Here is a 15,310-nt window from a genome sequence, read left to right on the forward strand (position 1 = left end):
GGACGCAGGTAGATTAGTATGGATGATAATGACGAGGGAGCGCAATAGTTTAAAGGGACGACTGGGAAGCGCAAGTTTCAGAGGGGAGTAGTTAGATGAGATGATGCTGTGTGAGAACTGGACAGGTGTGTGGAGCAGTGTGGAGCAGTGTATGAGTAGTGAGTGTTGTGGATCAGCGCAAATGCGCTTGGGGAGAGAAGGGTGCAGGTGGCACCAGGTGTGAGAGCACAGGTGTGCAAGTACAGGTGTGTGGAGAGAGTTGGAGTAAGTGGTATGGAGTGGTGTGCATGGTGCGAAGGTGTGGATGGGGGAAGAGTGGACCCCTTTCACGAGTACCCGGGGCGGGTAGTGTAAGTGTTAGGTAGAGGGTATAGGTAAATTGTGGTTGGATATTGGCATTTGTGGTGCGGTTGCAGAATGGTATTGTGGATGGGTGCATTAGTGTTGTGGAAATGGCTGGGCGTGTAGCCTGTTAGTGTGTGTAGTTGGTTGGGCACTCCACCACTGTGAGGATGTCGGCCAGGTGAGGCCGCAGGTGGGCTCTGGGAGCCGTTAGTGTCAGTGGGGCCCGAGGATCCGGAGGACGGACCCGGGTAGCCCAGTGCCAGAGAGGGCACCGAGTGGGGAGAGCGCCAGAGGGCCTTCCCCAGGTAGTTAGGTTAGGGTAAGGAGCAGGTAAGCTCGGAGGCAACTGCAGTGGTGGAGGTGTGCAGGTGGGTAGACCTGCTGGGAGAGCTACACGTCGCGGCCCAGAAATTGTGCGAGGGCACCGGGAGATGAATCGGGGGAGTGAGACCCCAAATTGAAAAGCACCACAGTTTGGTCAATGGGAATTGGTTTTTAGAACCCATAGTGTAAGAGGGCCAATGGTTTGGCAGGAGAAAGACCCCGGGTAATGTAAAGTTGTTAAAGTCATTTAGGAAATAGTTAGGATTGATGAACCTGTCGCACCATACGCAGCCACTTACCTGTGGTGATGATGATGACTCCACACCTGTGTTTTCTTTGTTCTGTGTGCAGGAAATGAGAATTGCTGTGTGGATTGGTGAGACGCATCACGACGTGGATGAGACATTGGGATGATTCCATCTCTCCCTCCTTAGGAGGGACTGATGATGAATTGGTGATGGCAAATTATGATGTTGAGTTGGAGATGGCAAATTTTTGATGAGAGTTGAAAATGGCAAATTTGATTGGTTAGGGGGGAGAGAAGACGAATTTGGTTTATGGGAGGAACGGGGAAGACAGTAGGGACGTTTGTTGATTTGTAAAGTAGATGTTTATGGGTAGTGTTGTGTTTTGTGGATACAGTAAGGGGTAAGGGAGGGGCCATGTAGGTTACCTGTTGGGGGGGGGGGGCGTACGGTAGGAACGTACCTGTCTCACCTGGTTCCCATGTGCCCCCAGTGTGCATCATCTTGTATTGCGTGCACTTTTGCGCCCTTACCACCTTACTCGCTTGTCTTCTTCTTTTGTCTCCCACCTCCGAGGATCTGGCTTTGGGGCAGAGAGAGAGGAGAGAGAGGTGCTGGCTCCGCAGTTGTGGGCCTGTACTTTCGCTGCTTGCTGCCTGGATCGATACACCATATGGACCGCAATGTTTGTGGCCGCCCACCACGGACCGCAGTTCTTTTGCGGGCAAGCACCACCCGTTGATGGACCTATGGGTCGACGTGGCACCTCTGCCATACAGGTGAACCACTAATAGTTGGCCCCCTGACACCACAATACAGAAATGGACGCGGTTGGCGCCTTTCTTTATTTTTAAAGAAGCAAGAAGGCCAAGTGCACCACATGAAGGCAAGACCAGCGGCAGAACATCGGCCGGCTGCGACACCACCGGTGACTATAAACACTTTATTGGTGCACCGGATGGTGCTGTGTGATGGGGTGGTGCTTTTGGTGCTTGAACGGGGTGCTCTGCACATTATTAAAGGCCGTAGGGCCACAGAGCACTCGTGGGTTGGTGTATCGATGCTGGCATGCGTGCTCTCTCTATGCATAACATCTGCATGTGTTCCTCCAAAAACAGGTCCTGGATCGTAGTGTAAATATCAGTGTAGTCTTGTGTAAATAATGCTCCCTACCGGCTGTATGTTTAGTTTGAGGATTCTTTCCGCGATTCGGTTATCCTGTGGGTGTGTTTCTGTGAGGAGAAGGGTGCAACGTCGCAGGGGGACATATTTACTCATTTGTGAACATCTGTAAAACTGTCGCACTCAGGGTTGAGTTAATAGTAGAGGGAACTACATCTGAGTGCCACACTAACGTAGGTAAAAATTTATCGGGTCGAGACGCCCCGAGGTAGAGAAGGGTGCAATGTTGCGGATATGGGATTTGGCCTCCATCCATATCCGCTTGTAAATATTCCCCTATTTCCCCAATACTCCCCAACTATCCCCAATCCCCCATTCCCTAGTCCCATTGTCTGTAAACAACACTCTGTAGCCCCGACCTTCCCCTTTTTCCCCCATTAAATGTCGTGCCCAGGTTCACCGCATCTCACGTAGACAACTATAGGACATCTTGCTAGTTATTCTTAGTCTATGTCAGTTAAGGACTCGTTTCCATTAATTCTGACTCTTCGTTGCACCAGAATGTGATTGTATGGCACCAGTAGTAAGTTTAGGACCTCCCAATACCTCCCCACAATCTCATCTCCGCATCCTCCCATCATCTCATGAAACAACAGCAGCAGCGTGGGGAGTGCGCGTCCTCACTCCGGCTTGGTTAGCCGCCATTGACCATGTGCTCCGACGGGGTTACCACACAGGGGCTGACTGTCAGCTCCTCGTCAAGGGCGGAGCCCGGTAACCCCCCCGCACCCAATAAGAAGCGGCGGACCGATTCCATCTGGGGCGGAGCTAACGAGCCGAGGGCGTGTCACTCCCCGCTGGATATACGCAGCCACTTACCGGAGGTGAGGTCAGATGCGCCTGAGCTTGAAGAGAAACAGACGCCACCTCCAGCGCGACGATACCTACCCGCATCTCTGGACCGGACCGAGTCGATTCTGCCCCTGAGCCAAGGTGCACCTTGAGCCATCGATTCTGCCCTTCCTTGCCATCAATCCCTGTGTGAGTCAGTCTTGTCCCGTTTGTCTGTGGTCTGTCGGGAATAAGATAAGACCGTGTATAAGTGCCCACCTTTCTGTGCTGTACCTCTTGTGCCGTTGTAATCTAAACGTTCTGCATATCCCATATTATATCCTCCTCCGGAGGTCTTGAGAACTGTACCCCTGGTGTCGTGTCATTTAACCTAGCCGTTGTGTCCTTTCCTTCATTGATCTAGCGTAGCGCGATTCGGCCAACGTTCGAGTATAATCGGGTAACTTGTGCGAACACGGCGGCCATTCCGCTCGGCCCAGCATAACATCTTAATAAGTCGTGTCCGTAACAATATGATGAGGTATAAGATATGGAGGGTAAGCAGACAGCACAGTGCCAGATACTTGTACATAAAGCACATTGGGGTTTAGGTTGTATTTCGTAGGGGGGTAAATTATTAATTTTCAAAAGAGGTAGTGTTAACACGACAGGAATTTAGTGAGGCCCCACATAGAATATTGCGTTAAGTTTTGGTCACCACATCTGAAGTATGACATCGCTGCCATAGAGAGGTTTCAGCTTAGGGCTACTATATTGATTCTGGGACTAGACTCAGATGTGAGGAGACACGACTTTATACATTTGAAAGGAGGTGATTACAACGAAATACGATGGAGATTTTAACATAATGAAACCTATCGACGAAATAAGTGCAGAATAATTATTCAGCACAGTAGACATAACAGTGATAGGACCAGGGGACAAAGCCTGAGAGTAAAGAGGGGAAGAGTTATGATCGTAATAAGGCAGGGGTCTTTCACTCAGATTATGGTGTGGTCTCCCTTGAAAGGTAGTGACAGGAGAAAGAACAGATAGGTTTAAATTGGAATTGCATTGGTACTTAGAAGTTTGGATATAGAATGTACAGGGATATTGGGAGGACTAGTCGGTCGTTTGCATGTGGATGGGTGGTAGTTTCCATGTTTAGTAATTGTGATGTTTGTGGGAGGGCCTGCCTTCGTCCCACACCCCACCAAACAAACAAAAAAACGAAAGAAAAAAAACATCTAATAGTAATAATAATATTATTACTGTGTTTGCATACATCGTGCCTCCCCTCTCCCCTTAATGAGATTGTATCTGTGGCCTGATATGGATGTTTGGTCTGATGTTGGTGTAGCGTAGCCATGATGGACCAAAGGGCCTCCTCCTGCATCAAAGGACCTTGTTATTCAGTTTGTAGTATGTATGTGGCAATTTGAATTTCCATTGCAGTACACAGTCCTGTTTGTTCAGTTCGGCTGCATGTTCGCTTTGTGTAAACTAGGGCGTGCCCGTACGTGGGTGCAAAAAAACATGCGTGCAAACAACAACAACAAAAAAAAACTTTGAAACCACGTGGCAGTAACGACCACAGAACCCCCCCCCCCTCTATTTACATGAAATGGTTTGGTCCATTCGCAAAGCCAAAGCGAACGGCTTGCGAGTACGGTAGAACCCCCCCCCCCCCCCCCTCTATTTACATGAAATGGTTTGGTCCGTTCGCAAAGCCAAAGCGAACGGCTTGCGAGTACGGTGACCATACCTTGGGAACCACTGGTCCGATTAATTTCAAACCTTGAAAAGGCACATCCTCGGGTCCCCAGCAATATACCTGGCAAGTTTCAAGTATATCGGACCCGTGGTTGTCGAGAAACAGCGGTCACAGACAAACACACAGACAAACACACAGACACACACACACACAGAGATTACTGGAATTATAGATAGATGTCTAATGTTGAATCTCATTATCATTAGAATTGCCTCATGGTTATGCCAAGAGGGAATTCCTCAACCTCCTGGAATGTAGTCCCACCTGTACCATTCGGTATATGCTGTATAGCATTCAGTCATGCCATTTACAATATTCGCTCTGTGTTGTTCTGCGTTTTCCAATGACATGGCTATTCCATGTGCAATAATCCATTACATACAGACCCTGCATTTAATATGGAATATTTTTTTTGTGAGGGTGAACTTACTTTTCAAGATGTCTTAGAACCAAAAGTTCATTGGAATTATGTTGAAATTATTCCAGATTTTGTTAATGTGACCTTTAAAAGAAACAAAAACCACATTTGACATTTCGAAACAAATAAATTGATCCTTGAAAGTGATGTAAACTGATATCGAGCTCAATTCATGGACAGTACTGTGTTAAACCTCTGTACGTTTTCCAGAAGTATATTTTTATTTTGCACATTAGCCAAATTTTTTTTTTAACAAAAACAAAAGTTAAATTACGACTGGGATTACGGACAGTAAAATTACAGTTCAGTACTTCATGTAACCCCCACGAGCATTCAGGAGAGCACGTACACATTGAGGCATGCTGTTCATGATATTTGCCAAGGTTTGGACAGGAATCGCTTGCCATGCAGTGACAATAGCCTGCTGCAATTCACGCACAGAGGTCAGCTGCTGGTCCAAGTGGTCGATTTGACTCGTTAATTCTGCCCACAAGTTGTCTATCGGATTCATATCCGGGGACATGGCAGGCCACTCCATATGCTCTACACCACGGTCAGCAAGAAAGTGTTGGATCATGCGAGCACGATGAGGCCGTGCATTATCATCTTGGAAGACAAAGTTTCCTCGAAAGGCTGCACGAGCAAATGGAAGCAATGTTACTTCCAGAATGGCCCTGTACTTGAACTGGTTCAGGTTTCCATTCAGAACAACCAGGTCAGTTTTGCCCCCTGCATGAAAAGCAGCCCAAACGGTCACCCAACCACCTCCAGCTTGGACTCTTGGCACTATACAATCTTTGTTGTAGGCTTCATGCACTTGTCTGTGCACTCGGACGCGGCCATCTTGACGATAGACCAGAAATCTAGACTCGTCACTGAAGATCACGTGATTACAATGTCCTGGCTGCCATTGACGGTGCCTTCTGGCCCACTGCAATCGGCGCTGGCGGTGTTGTCTGGTCAGGCGTGATTTCTCAGGGGACGCCTGACACGATAGCCTGCTTGAACCAGTCGTTGGTTGACTAGCCTTCTGGATACAGGCACATTTGTCAGTTGCTGCCACTCAGCCCTAAGCCGATTAGCTGACTTGGTACGGCCATTGCGGACTAACCGGTGCAGCTGGCGATCATCCCTCCTTGTGGTTCTGCGGGGATGTCCTGGCCTCGGTATTGGAGTAGGGACACCCCTCTGATCATTTCGTTTCAGGATCTTTGACACCTGACCTTGAGTGATACTATACTGCCGAGCAATAGCACGCTGTTTCATGCTGTAATTTCGTAAAGCCACCACTCCATGACAAACAGCATTGTCGAGTTGACGGACCGTCTCCAGAGGAAGCGGCAATAACTTTTGGAGACGTGCAGCAGTTGTTTTCCACTAATACAGAACGCAACAACCCTTGTATACCCGACTGTGAAGCCAATCATCAAATGCACCTGTCCGTACATTTTGCCACGCCACCTGTGATATAATCCTGTTGACTTCTTGCTGCGACAGACAATCAGTGACATGGTTCTTTTAACAAATAAATCACCAAAGTGTAAAAGAAACTCACCAGATTGATATACTGAGTTAAGAAAGTAAACCCAAGTCAAGGAAAAAAAAAAATTCCATATTAAATGCCAAGTCTGTATATTCATGTTAGCACAGGGGCTCATTCAATGATCCATAAACTGAGACAATTTTGGGTTCGAAACTGGGATTTTTTTTCAGGGACATTACTATTCCATTCAGGTACCAAACAGCCGTATGCTTTGAATTTTAGTTAACGTGACTGAGAGAAGATGGGTAAGTCTGAGAGAACTGACTGAGAACTGACTGAACTGACTGAACTGACGTGACTGAGAGAAGATGGAAGATGGGATGGGTAGTCCGCGCGGAATCTCCCGCGATGAAGCTATCTCTGAGGGCCTTTCACTCACTCACCGCAGGCAGGTAGGTGGTCTTTCTGTCTTCTACCGACTCCTCTCCGGCCTTGCACCCCCAGCTCTCTCTGTGCTCTGTCCCACAAATATTCCTACAGGTCGCACAAGATCTGCCAGCAACCCTCTGATGGTTAAACTGCCGAAATCTCGGCTCTCCGCTCACCTTCACTCTTTCATTCCTCTTTTCTCCCGCCTCTGGAACAAACTCCCTCACTCCCTTCAATCCCACTCCTCCCTCCAGGTCTTTAAAACAGCTGTTCACCACCATCTCTTATCTTCCCCCATCCAAAACCTTGATCTTTTCTACCCCCGCTAATTCACCCCAGATCCACCTTGTTTGAAATTCCAACTTCTTTCCTGGAAGTCCTGGCAGTGTCCATATGTTTTATACCTCTCCCACTGCCCCCTTCCCACGCCCCCCCCCCCCCAAAGCCCTCGCCCTCTCTCAGATCTTTCGATGTTTCCATGTCTCTCGGTCCCTGCTCTCAAATGTTGTGTTTGTGTCCTTCCCCCTCTCTCCCCATCTTGTCCACCGCTCCCTATGTTATATGTTTTATGTGTCGGTTTGTCTTTCTGTGTGATTAATGTTCGCTCTTTCAGGAGCCTCGATCTTGTATACAAAAAAAAAAAAAAAAAAAAAAAAAAAAAAAAACATACAGACATTGGAAACCCAGGTGGATGTAACAATTAGCACTGGAATGAATGATGGAAGAAAGAAGGAAAAAAAAAGAGGGGAATATTAATCTTTGAATAAAAAAAGCTGAGAGAGGTGAATTAATGTACATAGAAAACTTCAGAGGTAGCAATGTAGGATGACATGAGCTAGTAGCGTACTGCCACCTTGTGGGAAGAGTGGGATTGCACCACCTCAGAAATGTAGCTGCCCGAGCAGGAGAAAAGTAGAACAAGGAATTGGGGTAAGCAGTGTTTGGATTTTGAGAGTTTAACAAGGAGGGGTTGCTGAGAGAATATGTACATCCTGTAGTAACCTTGGGGTTGGCGGAGAGGTGAGTTGTAGGCCTGAAAGAAGAAGCAGACCAGAGATGAGGCAGTGGAAAAAAAATAAAAAAAATAGAGGACACAAATTTGCCTGTAATGAGAAAGCCACAGGCCTTGTATTTCTGCCTCATCGCAGGAGGTTCTAATAATGTTGAAAGATCAGTGGCACCCTGGAGTTTGGTAGGTCGGCGGTGCAATTCCAATCCTGGTTGGGTCGTACCTAAAGACTTTTTAAAATGTACAGTATGTGCTGCTTCTCTGCTTAATGTTCAGCATTTCAAGGATAGAGCACAGACAAAGCCAGTAAATGGCATCCATGGGGATGGAGATATCCCCAAAAGTTCCCAACAGACTTTGGATAGGAAAGCACCACCACCAGATGGTGCCACCAGCAGCCAATGTTGCTGGGGGGAAGGAAGAAGTTCCAGGAAGTAATTTCCCCCAACGTCAATGGCAGTGTTTGTCTGATGTGAAGTCCTATGTTGTGTGCATGATCGTGTGTAATTTGTGTTTGAAAGCTCTTCCATGAACCTCAAACTGCAGAAAATTTTATTTTAAAACTTTAAATGCAACACAATCCAGGTGAGAGGTGTGAAGCAGTGGGCACCTGCCCATGAGGTTTAGCAGTATTCAATTTATCGGCAGACAAAGGCGGTATACACTAGACAGTGCATTCAGAAAGTATTCAGACCCCTTCAATTTTTTCACATTTTGTTATGTTGCAGCCTTATGCTGAAATCGTTTAAATTAATGTTTTCCCTCATCAATCTGCACTCAATACCCCAAAATGACAAAGAGAAAACAGGATTTTAGAAAGTTTTGCAAATTTATTAAAAAGAAAAAACGGAAATATCACATTTACATAAGTATTCATACCCTTTGCTATGACACTTGAAATTTAGCTCAGGTGCCTCCCATTTCTCTTGATCATCTTTGAGATGTTTCTCCACCTTGATTGGAGTCCACCTGTGGTAAATTCAATTGACTAGACATGATTTGGAAAGGCACACACCTGTCTATATAAGGTCTCACAGCTGACAATGCATATCAGAGCAAAAACCGAGCCATGATGTCGAAGGAGCTGCCTGCAGAGCTCAGAGACAGGATTGTATCGAGGCACAGATCTGGGGAAGCCTACAAAAAATTTCTGCTGCATTGAAGGTTCCCACGAGCACAGTGGCCTCCATAATTCTTAAATGGAAGAAGTTTGGAACAACCAAGACCCTTCCTAGAGCTGGCCGCCCGGCCAAACCGAGCAATCGGGGGAGAAGGGCCTTGGTAATAGAGGTGAGCAAGAACCCGATGGTCACTTTGGGTGAGCTCCAGAGATCCTGTGTGAAGATGGGCGAAACTTCCAGAAGGACAACCATCACTGCAACACTCCACCGATCTGGGCTTTATGGCAGAGTAGCCAGACGGAAGCCTCTCCTCAGTGAAAGACACATGAAAGCCCACAGAATCTTGTTTCCCACAGTCTGAGAGTCCTTCAGGTGCTTTTTTGCAAACTCCAACCAGGCTTTCATGTGTCTTTCACCGAGGAGAGGCTTCCGTCTGGCCACTCTGCCATAAAGCCCAGATCAGTGGAGTGTTGCAGTGATGGTTGTCCTTCTGGAAGTTTCTCCCATCTCCACACAGGATCTCTGGAGCTCAGCCAGAATGACCATCGGGTTCTTGGTCACCTCTCTTACCAAGGCCCTTCTCCCCCGATTGCTCAGTTTGGCCGGGCGGCCAGCTCTAGGAAGAGTCCTGGTTGTTCCAAACTTCTTCCATTTAAGAATTATGGAGGCCACTGTGCTCTTAGGAACCTTAAATGCAGCAGAGATTTTTTTTGTAGGCTTCCCCAGATCTGTGCCTCCACACAATCCTGTCTTTGATCTCTGCAGGCAGTTCCTTCGACCTCATGGCTTGGTTTTTGCTCTGATATGCATTGTCAGCTGTGAGACCTTATATAGACAGGTGTGTGCCTTTCCAAATCATGTCAAATCAATTGAATTTACCACAGGTGGACTCCAATGAAGGTGTAGAAACATCTCAAAGATGATCAAGAGAAATGGGAGGCACCTGAGCTAAATTTCAAGTGTCATAGCAAAGGGTCTGAATACTTTTGTAAATGTGGTATTTCAGTTTAAAAAAAAAAAAAATTTGCAAAACTTTCTAAAATCCTGTTTTCTCTTTGTCATTATGGGGTATTGCGTGTAGATTGATGAGGGAAAAAATGAATTTAAACGATTGCAGCATAAGGCTGCAACATAACAAAATGTGAAAAAGTGAAGGGGTCTGAATACTTTCTGAATGCACTGTACATCAAAGAAGTTCAGATTTACCAAAGAAGGAATTGGTGCGGTGAAGTCAGCGAGTTCCTTTTTCCTCATTTGGTGCAATGATTAAAATTCGCCACTTTAGATGCATTTACCTAATGCCTATCAACACATGACGCAACAGGATTCTCAAAACATCTCACGAGGTTTAGGTCCAAAGGAATGGAATATATTCTTTTTTTATGCCTGTCAATAACATGCCAAAAAGACAATATTTAATCACGCAGTACCTGCTTCAACATTTTTTCCAAAGCAGACATGACCATCAATCCACGCCAAATCACAGGTTGGGAATCGCCAATTAAAAATCCCATGGACATACTGTGGAAATAGATATTAGCATTAAAAAACTCCTCACTTGACATAAATCAATGCAGAAATAATGATAAAAACAAATGTGAGTATTCAGTACTTCACATTCAATTTAATGCAAATAAAGTATTTAATACTCACCAGGCAATTCCATAATTAACAAGTGGTCTCAATAAATTATCTGAAAAATAAAAAGTGCAGAATTTATCATATTGCATTCATGACCCAACCCTTGAATCATAAAACAATGACACACCCACGATATAAAATGAAAATACATATGACCAGGGATATTGGTCAGACTTGTTGGTGGTTTATTTATTTATTTTTTGTCTACAAAGTCAAGGCTCGTGTAAGAGCAACACATAAAACACGAAGACACAAACAGAAAACATGTAAAACGTATAATAAAGGGAGAGGGCGACAGAAGGGGGAGAGAGAGGGAAGCACATCAACAGTAGAGAACGGGGACATCGGTAGATCTGTGGAAGGGCGAGGGCTGGGGAGTGGAGGGGAGAGGAAAAAAGTGTAAAACAAATGGACACAACTAGGAGTTTCAGGAAAGAAAAACGGAGTTTGAAAAAGGTCGATTTGGGGTGTTTTAACAGGGGTAGAAAATATCAAGGTTTTGGATGGGGGAAGAAAAGAGATGGTGGTGAACAGCTGATTTGAACACCTGGAGGGAGGAGTGGGATTGAAGAGAGTGTAGGAGTTTGTTCCAAAAACGGTAAAAAAGAGGAATAAAAGAGTAAAGGTGAGCAGAGAGTCTTGATTTTGGCAGTTTCATAAGAAGAGGATTGCTGGCAGATCTTGTGCGTCCTGCAGGAATTTTTTTTTTGTATACTGAATCGAGGCTCGTGAAAGAGCTAACATTTACTTCACAAACAAATCAACCAGACAAACAAAATATATAAAAAGAGGGAGCGGAAGACAAGATGGGGAGAGAAGGGGAAGCACACAAACACAACATTTGAGAGCAGGGAGATGTGTGGGAGGGAGAGGGCTTGGGGGGAGGAGGCGTGGGAAGGGGGGGGGGGGGGTGGGAGAAGTATAAAACACAGGGACACCATGGACTTCCAGGACAGAAGTTGGTATTTCAAAAAAGTGGCATTGGGGTGAAATTAGCGGGGGTAGAAAAGATCAAGGTTTTGGATGGGGGAAGATAAGAGATGGTGGTGAACAGCTGTTTTAAAGACCTGTAGGGTGGAGTGGGATTGAAGAGAGTGAGGGAGTTTGTTCCAGAGGCGGGAGAAAAGAGGAATGAAGGAGTGAAGGTGAGCAGAGTCTTGATTTTGGCAGTTTAACCATAAGAGGGTTGCAGGCAGATCTTGTGCGACCTGTAGGAATATTTGGGGGACAGAGCCCAGAGAGAGCTGGGGGGGCAAGGCCAGAGAGGAGTCGGTAGAAGACGGAAAGACCACCAACCTGCCTGCGGTGAGTGAGTGAGAGGCCCTTGGAGTTAGCTTCATCGCGGGAGATTACAATGATTCTGAACGCTTTGGTTTCAACAGCGTGAAGACGAGCTAGGTGTGAGGCAGGAGCACCAGCCCAGAGGGGAGAGCAGTATTCCATTGAGCTGCAGATGAAAGCCTTGTATGTGGTGAGGAGCTCAGGAGTGCCAAGGAAGGACTTTGCACGACGGAGGATGCCCAGTCGGCGACTGGCTTTGGAGGCCAGATTTGAAATGTGGTTTTCCCAGGAAAGATCATGGCAGATAGTGAGACCCAAAAGCTTGAGTGACAGAACTTATTGGAGAGGATTTTTCAGAACATGGATGGGAGGGTTGTCCAGTCGGTCTTTTCGGAGAGACATCGTAAGAGTGTGAGATTTGTCAGGATTGAAAGACATGTTCCACTTGTTTGCCCAGTCTGTGATTTTGTCCAGGTCTGCAGAGAGTGAGGAGGCTGCAGACTGCTGATCTGAGGGATGAAGAATGGAGCGACAGAGAGTAGAGTCATCAGCAAAGAGATAGAGAGGATTTTCAAGAGAGTCAGAGAGATCATTGATGAAGACCAGAAAAAGCACAGGGCCCAGAACACTGCCTTGGGGAACTCCAGCCTGAACAGGAAGAGGAGATGAGAGAAACCCATTCAGGGCCACACGTTGACTACGACTAGTCAACGAAACAGGGGGAGCTTGAGCTTGTCCTCAAATATTTTGAGGACAGACCACAGACAAAGCAGGGGGAGCTAGGCTGGAGAGGAGTCGGTAGAAGACAAAGACCACCAACCTGCCTGCGGTGAGAGAGTGAAAAGCCCTCAGAATCAGTTTCATCCCAGGAGATACCAATGATCCTGAAAACTTTGGTTTCTACAGTGTGAAGCCGAGCTAGGTGCAAGGCAGGAGCACCAGCCCAGACAGGAGAGCAGTACTCCATCAAGCTGCTGATGACAGTATGTGGTGAGAAGCTCAGGTGTGCCAAGAAAGGACTTCACATGACGGATGATGCCCAGTCGGCGACTGGCTTTGCAGGCAAGCTTGGAAATGTGGTTTTCCCAGGAAAGATAATGGTAGACAGTGAGACCCAAAAGCTTGAGTGACAGAACTTATTCGAGAGGTAGTTTTCGTTGTTTTATTTTCTTGGTAGTTTTATTTTCCTGATTTACAATATAGATCATATAACAGGTTATAATTTGGTATTATTTTTGTTTGTCTGCTCGCCTACAGCCCAAACCACTCCGCTGATCGTTCTGAAACTTTCGCAGATTGTAGGCACCGTCCCTGCGACAACGTTTCATAAGGATCCGTCAACACGTTATGAAGTGACATTGCAAAATATTTTCGACTCATGGAGCTTAGTAAACATCAGACAAACACACATCAGACACGGTTGTCAAAGTACTTCATTCATTTATTTTACGGTACCCTCGGGAATAGAGACACATTTTTCATCTGATTTTGTTCAACAGGTAATCCACAGGTAACTAAGAGTCCTTCTTTGCCTCTTATTTCCCAGCCCTGACACTGGAGGATTCGCCGCAACAGTGTTTGATTCATTTTGTTCGCCAAGTGTCGCTCTGAGTGATTTCTGGTCGGCCTGTCTCTATGAGCACGATATTTAAAAAAACGTGGACAGATTCAGACAAACTTGGTGGACAGTTTGTGTGTGTAGAATTGGTTTGATTTCGGTGAAGATTCGGATCTGGATACGACAATTTTTTTAATGTTCCAAATGATTCTTCACCATTGAGTGATACGGCCCAAAAATATATATATAGCATAATATTTCATGCAGCTTCAACGTCCCTCAAAATAACTGTACTGTCCTTTTTTGCTGAATCGTACATTTGTACACAAGGAAACATGACTTGCTATTAATTTTAATTATCAAGTGTCAAAATTCTGGAACGACATACACCTAATTTTGATAAATAATAAGCAGTAGTTTACCTTTTGTTACCTCTGGATTTCCTGAAAGGTTCATCAACATTGGAATGGATGGGCCGTGAATGTCTGCATCTAACAGTCCCACAGATACCTTCTGCAATGCATTGCAATCAGCATTAATGGAACATATGAAAATGGAAGGAAGTCCCATTTGCTACAACTTACAACAAAATCTCTGGCAGGTGAAAATGCAATTGCAAGCCGTGGAATATTATACAAAATATAAATAAATAAACAAGAAAATATTAAAAATCAATACATGTAAATACAATGTTAACAACCACATCAAAGTTCACAAATAATAGTGTTGTTGTGGGAATGCCTTCTAGAGGGTAACTAACTTTGCATTGCATAGCGATAGTTATTTCCTATATTTCATGTATTAGAATAAGCGTGGTCATTTTAATTGTGATATACCATGTGCATCGTTTTATGTATAGAAAGCTGCTGTCCTCCTCCCCCGCTACTCCATGCCCCCCCCACCCCCCCCGCCCTTCCCCCACCCACCTCTTCCCCGTATGTGTGTGTGTGGGTGTGTGTGTCTAAAAGTGGCATCACTTTATAAGGCCCTCCCTTTGTAATCAGTCCTCAATGTCCTTTTGAAAGATCTGGCATCAGGCATCCAGGTTCAGGTGGTAATGTAGTCATGATGGTCAGATGAAGGGGCAGGGTCGGGTTCATCCTAACCCCAGACTGAGCTGCGGACCAACAGTGGCCAAGCGGGGAGGGGATAAGTGCATCATGCCTTGAGTTGAGGGCCGATGTCATAAACGTTATGTCATAGACGGCGCAGCGACAGATGAAAAAGGAGCTTAATGGCAAAACTGCAGGCAAACAGCATTGGGGTTTCCTCAAAGTGAGGCATTGCCGCTGCAACCGGACAAACATGCACTAACCCAGTATTCTGCGCCCACTCTCCACCTCAGCAAGATCCGGACTACAGCCAGGGACTGTTCTTACCATGCCCTTGTCACCACGTGGCACTCACTGCATCATGCCAGACGTGGTCTCTGGTATTCAGTCCTGTGAATTTTATCTATCATCTATCTACTGAGGTGTGAATGAGCACTTAAGGCATAGTTTACCTCAAGATCTCCATTTGCTTGTTGGCTCAGGGTGCGTATGTGACTCAAAAATTATGTTAATAATTACTATTTTGCTTCCTTGTGTATTCCTGCCCTGTGTGTTTAAATCCACTTTATAAAAATCACTTGGTCTCTGAGTGATTTGATTGTCAATCGCTAGTGAGTTATATACATTTGTTAAAGGACAGATTGGGGTTGGGTGATTAGTGGCCAGGCTAGGACCGT

General features: G+C 45.8%; 1 protein-coding gene across 7 annotated transcripts in view; it reads right to left on the minus strand.

Moving 5' to 3' along the window:
• Positions 1 to 15,310, minus strand: part of NUBPL (NUBP iron-sulfur cluster assembly factor, mitochondrial) — a 101,876-nt gene that overhangs the window by 80,700 nt on the left and 5,866 nt on the right. For 5 of the 7 annotated variants that reach the window (XM_068109902.2, XM_078774698.1, XM_078774699.1 and 2 more), the window contains 3 exons: positions 14,004 to 14,094; positions 10,755 to 10,794; positions 10,532 to 10,622 (listed from right to left, as the gene is read on the minus strand). In XM_068109902.2, the coding sequence (XP_067966003.2) occupies positions 10,532 to 10,622; positions 10,755 to 10,794; positions 14,004 to 14,094 (222 nt within the window). The remainder of the gene's footprint in view (positions 1 to 10,531; positions 10,623 to 10,754; positions 10,795 to 14,003; positions 14,095 to 15,310) is intronic. The other 2 variants (XM_078774697.1, XM_068109901.2) reach the window with 1 other exon arrangement.

The sequence above is a fragment of the Myxine glutinosa genome, chromosome 3 (genome assembly GCF_964187855.1).
Source record: "Myxine glutinosa chromosome 3, kmMyxGlut1.1, whole genome shotgun sequence".
Classification (NCBI taxonomy): domain Eukaryota; kingdom Metazoa; phylum Chordata; class Myxini; order Myxiniformes; family Myxinidae; genus Myxine; species Myxine glutinosa.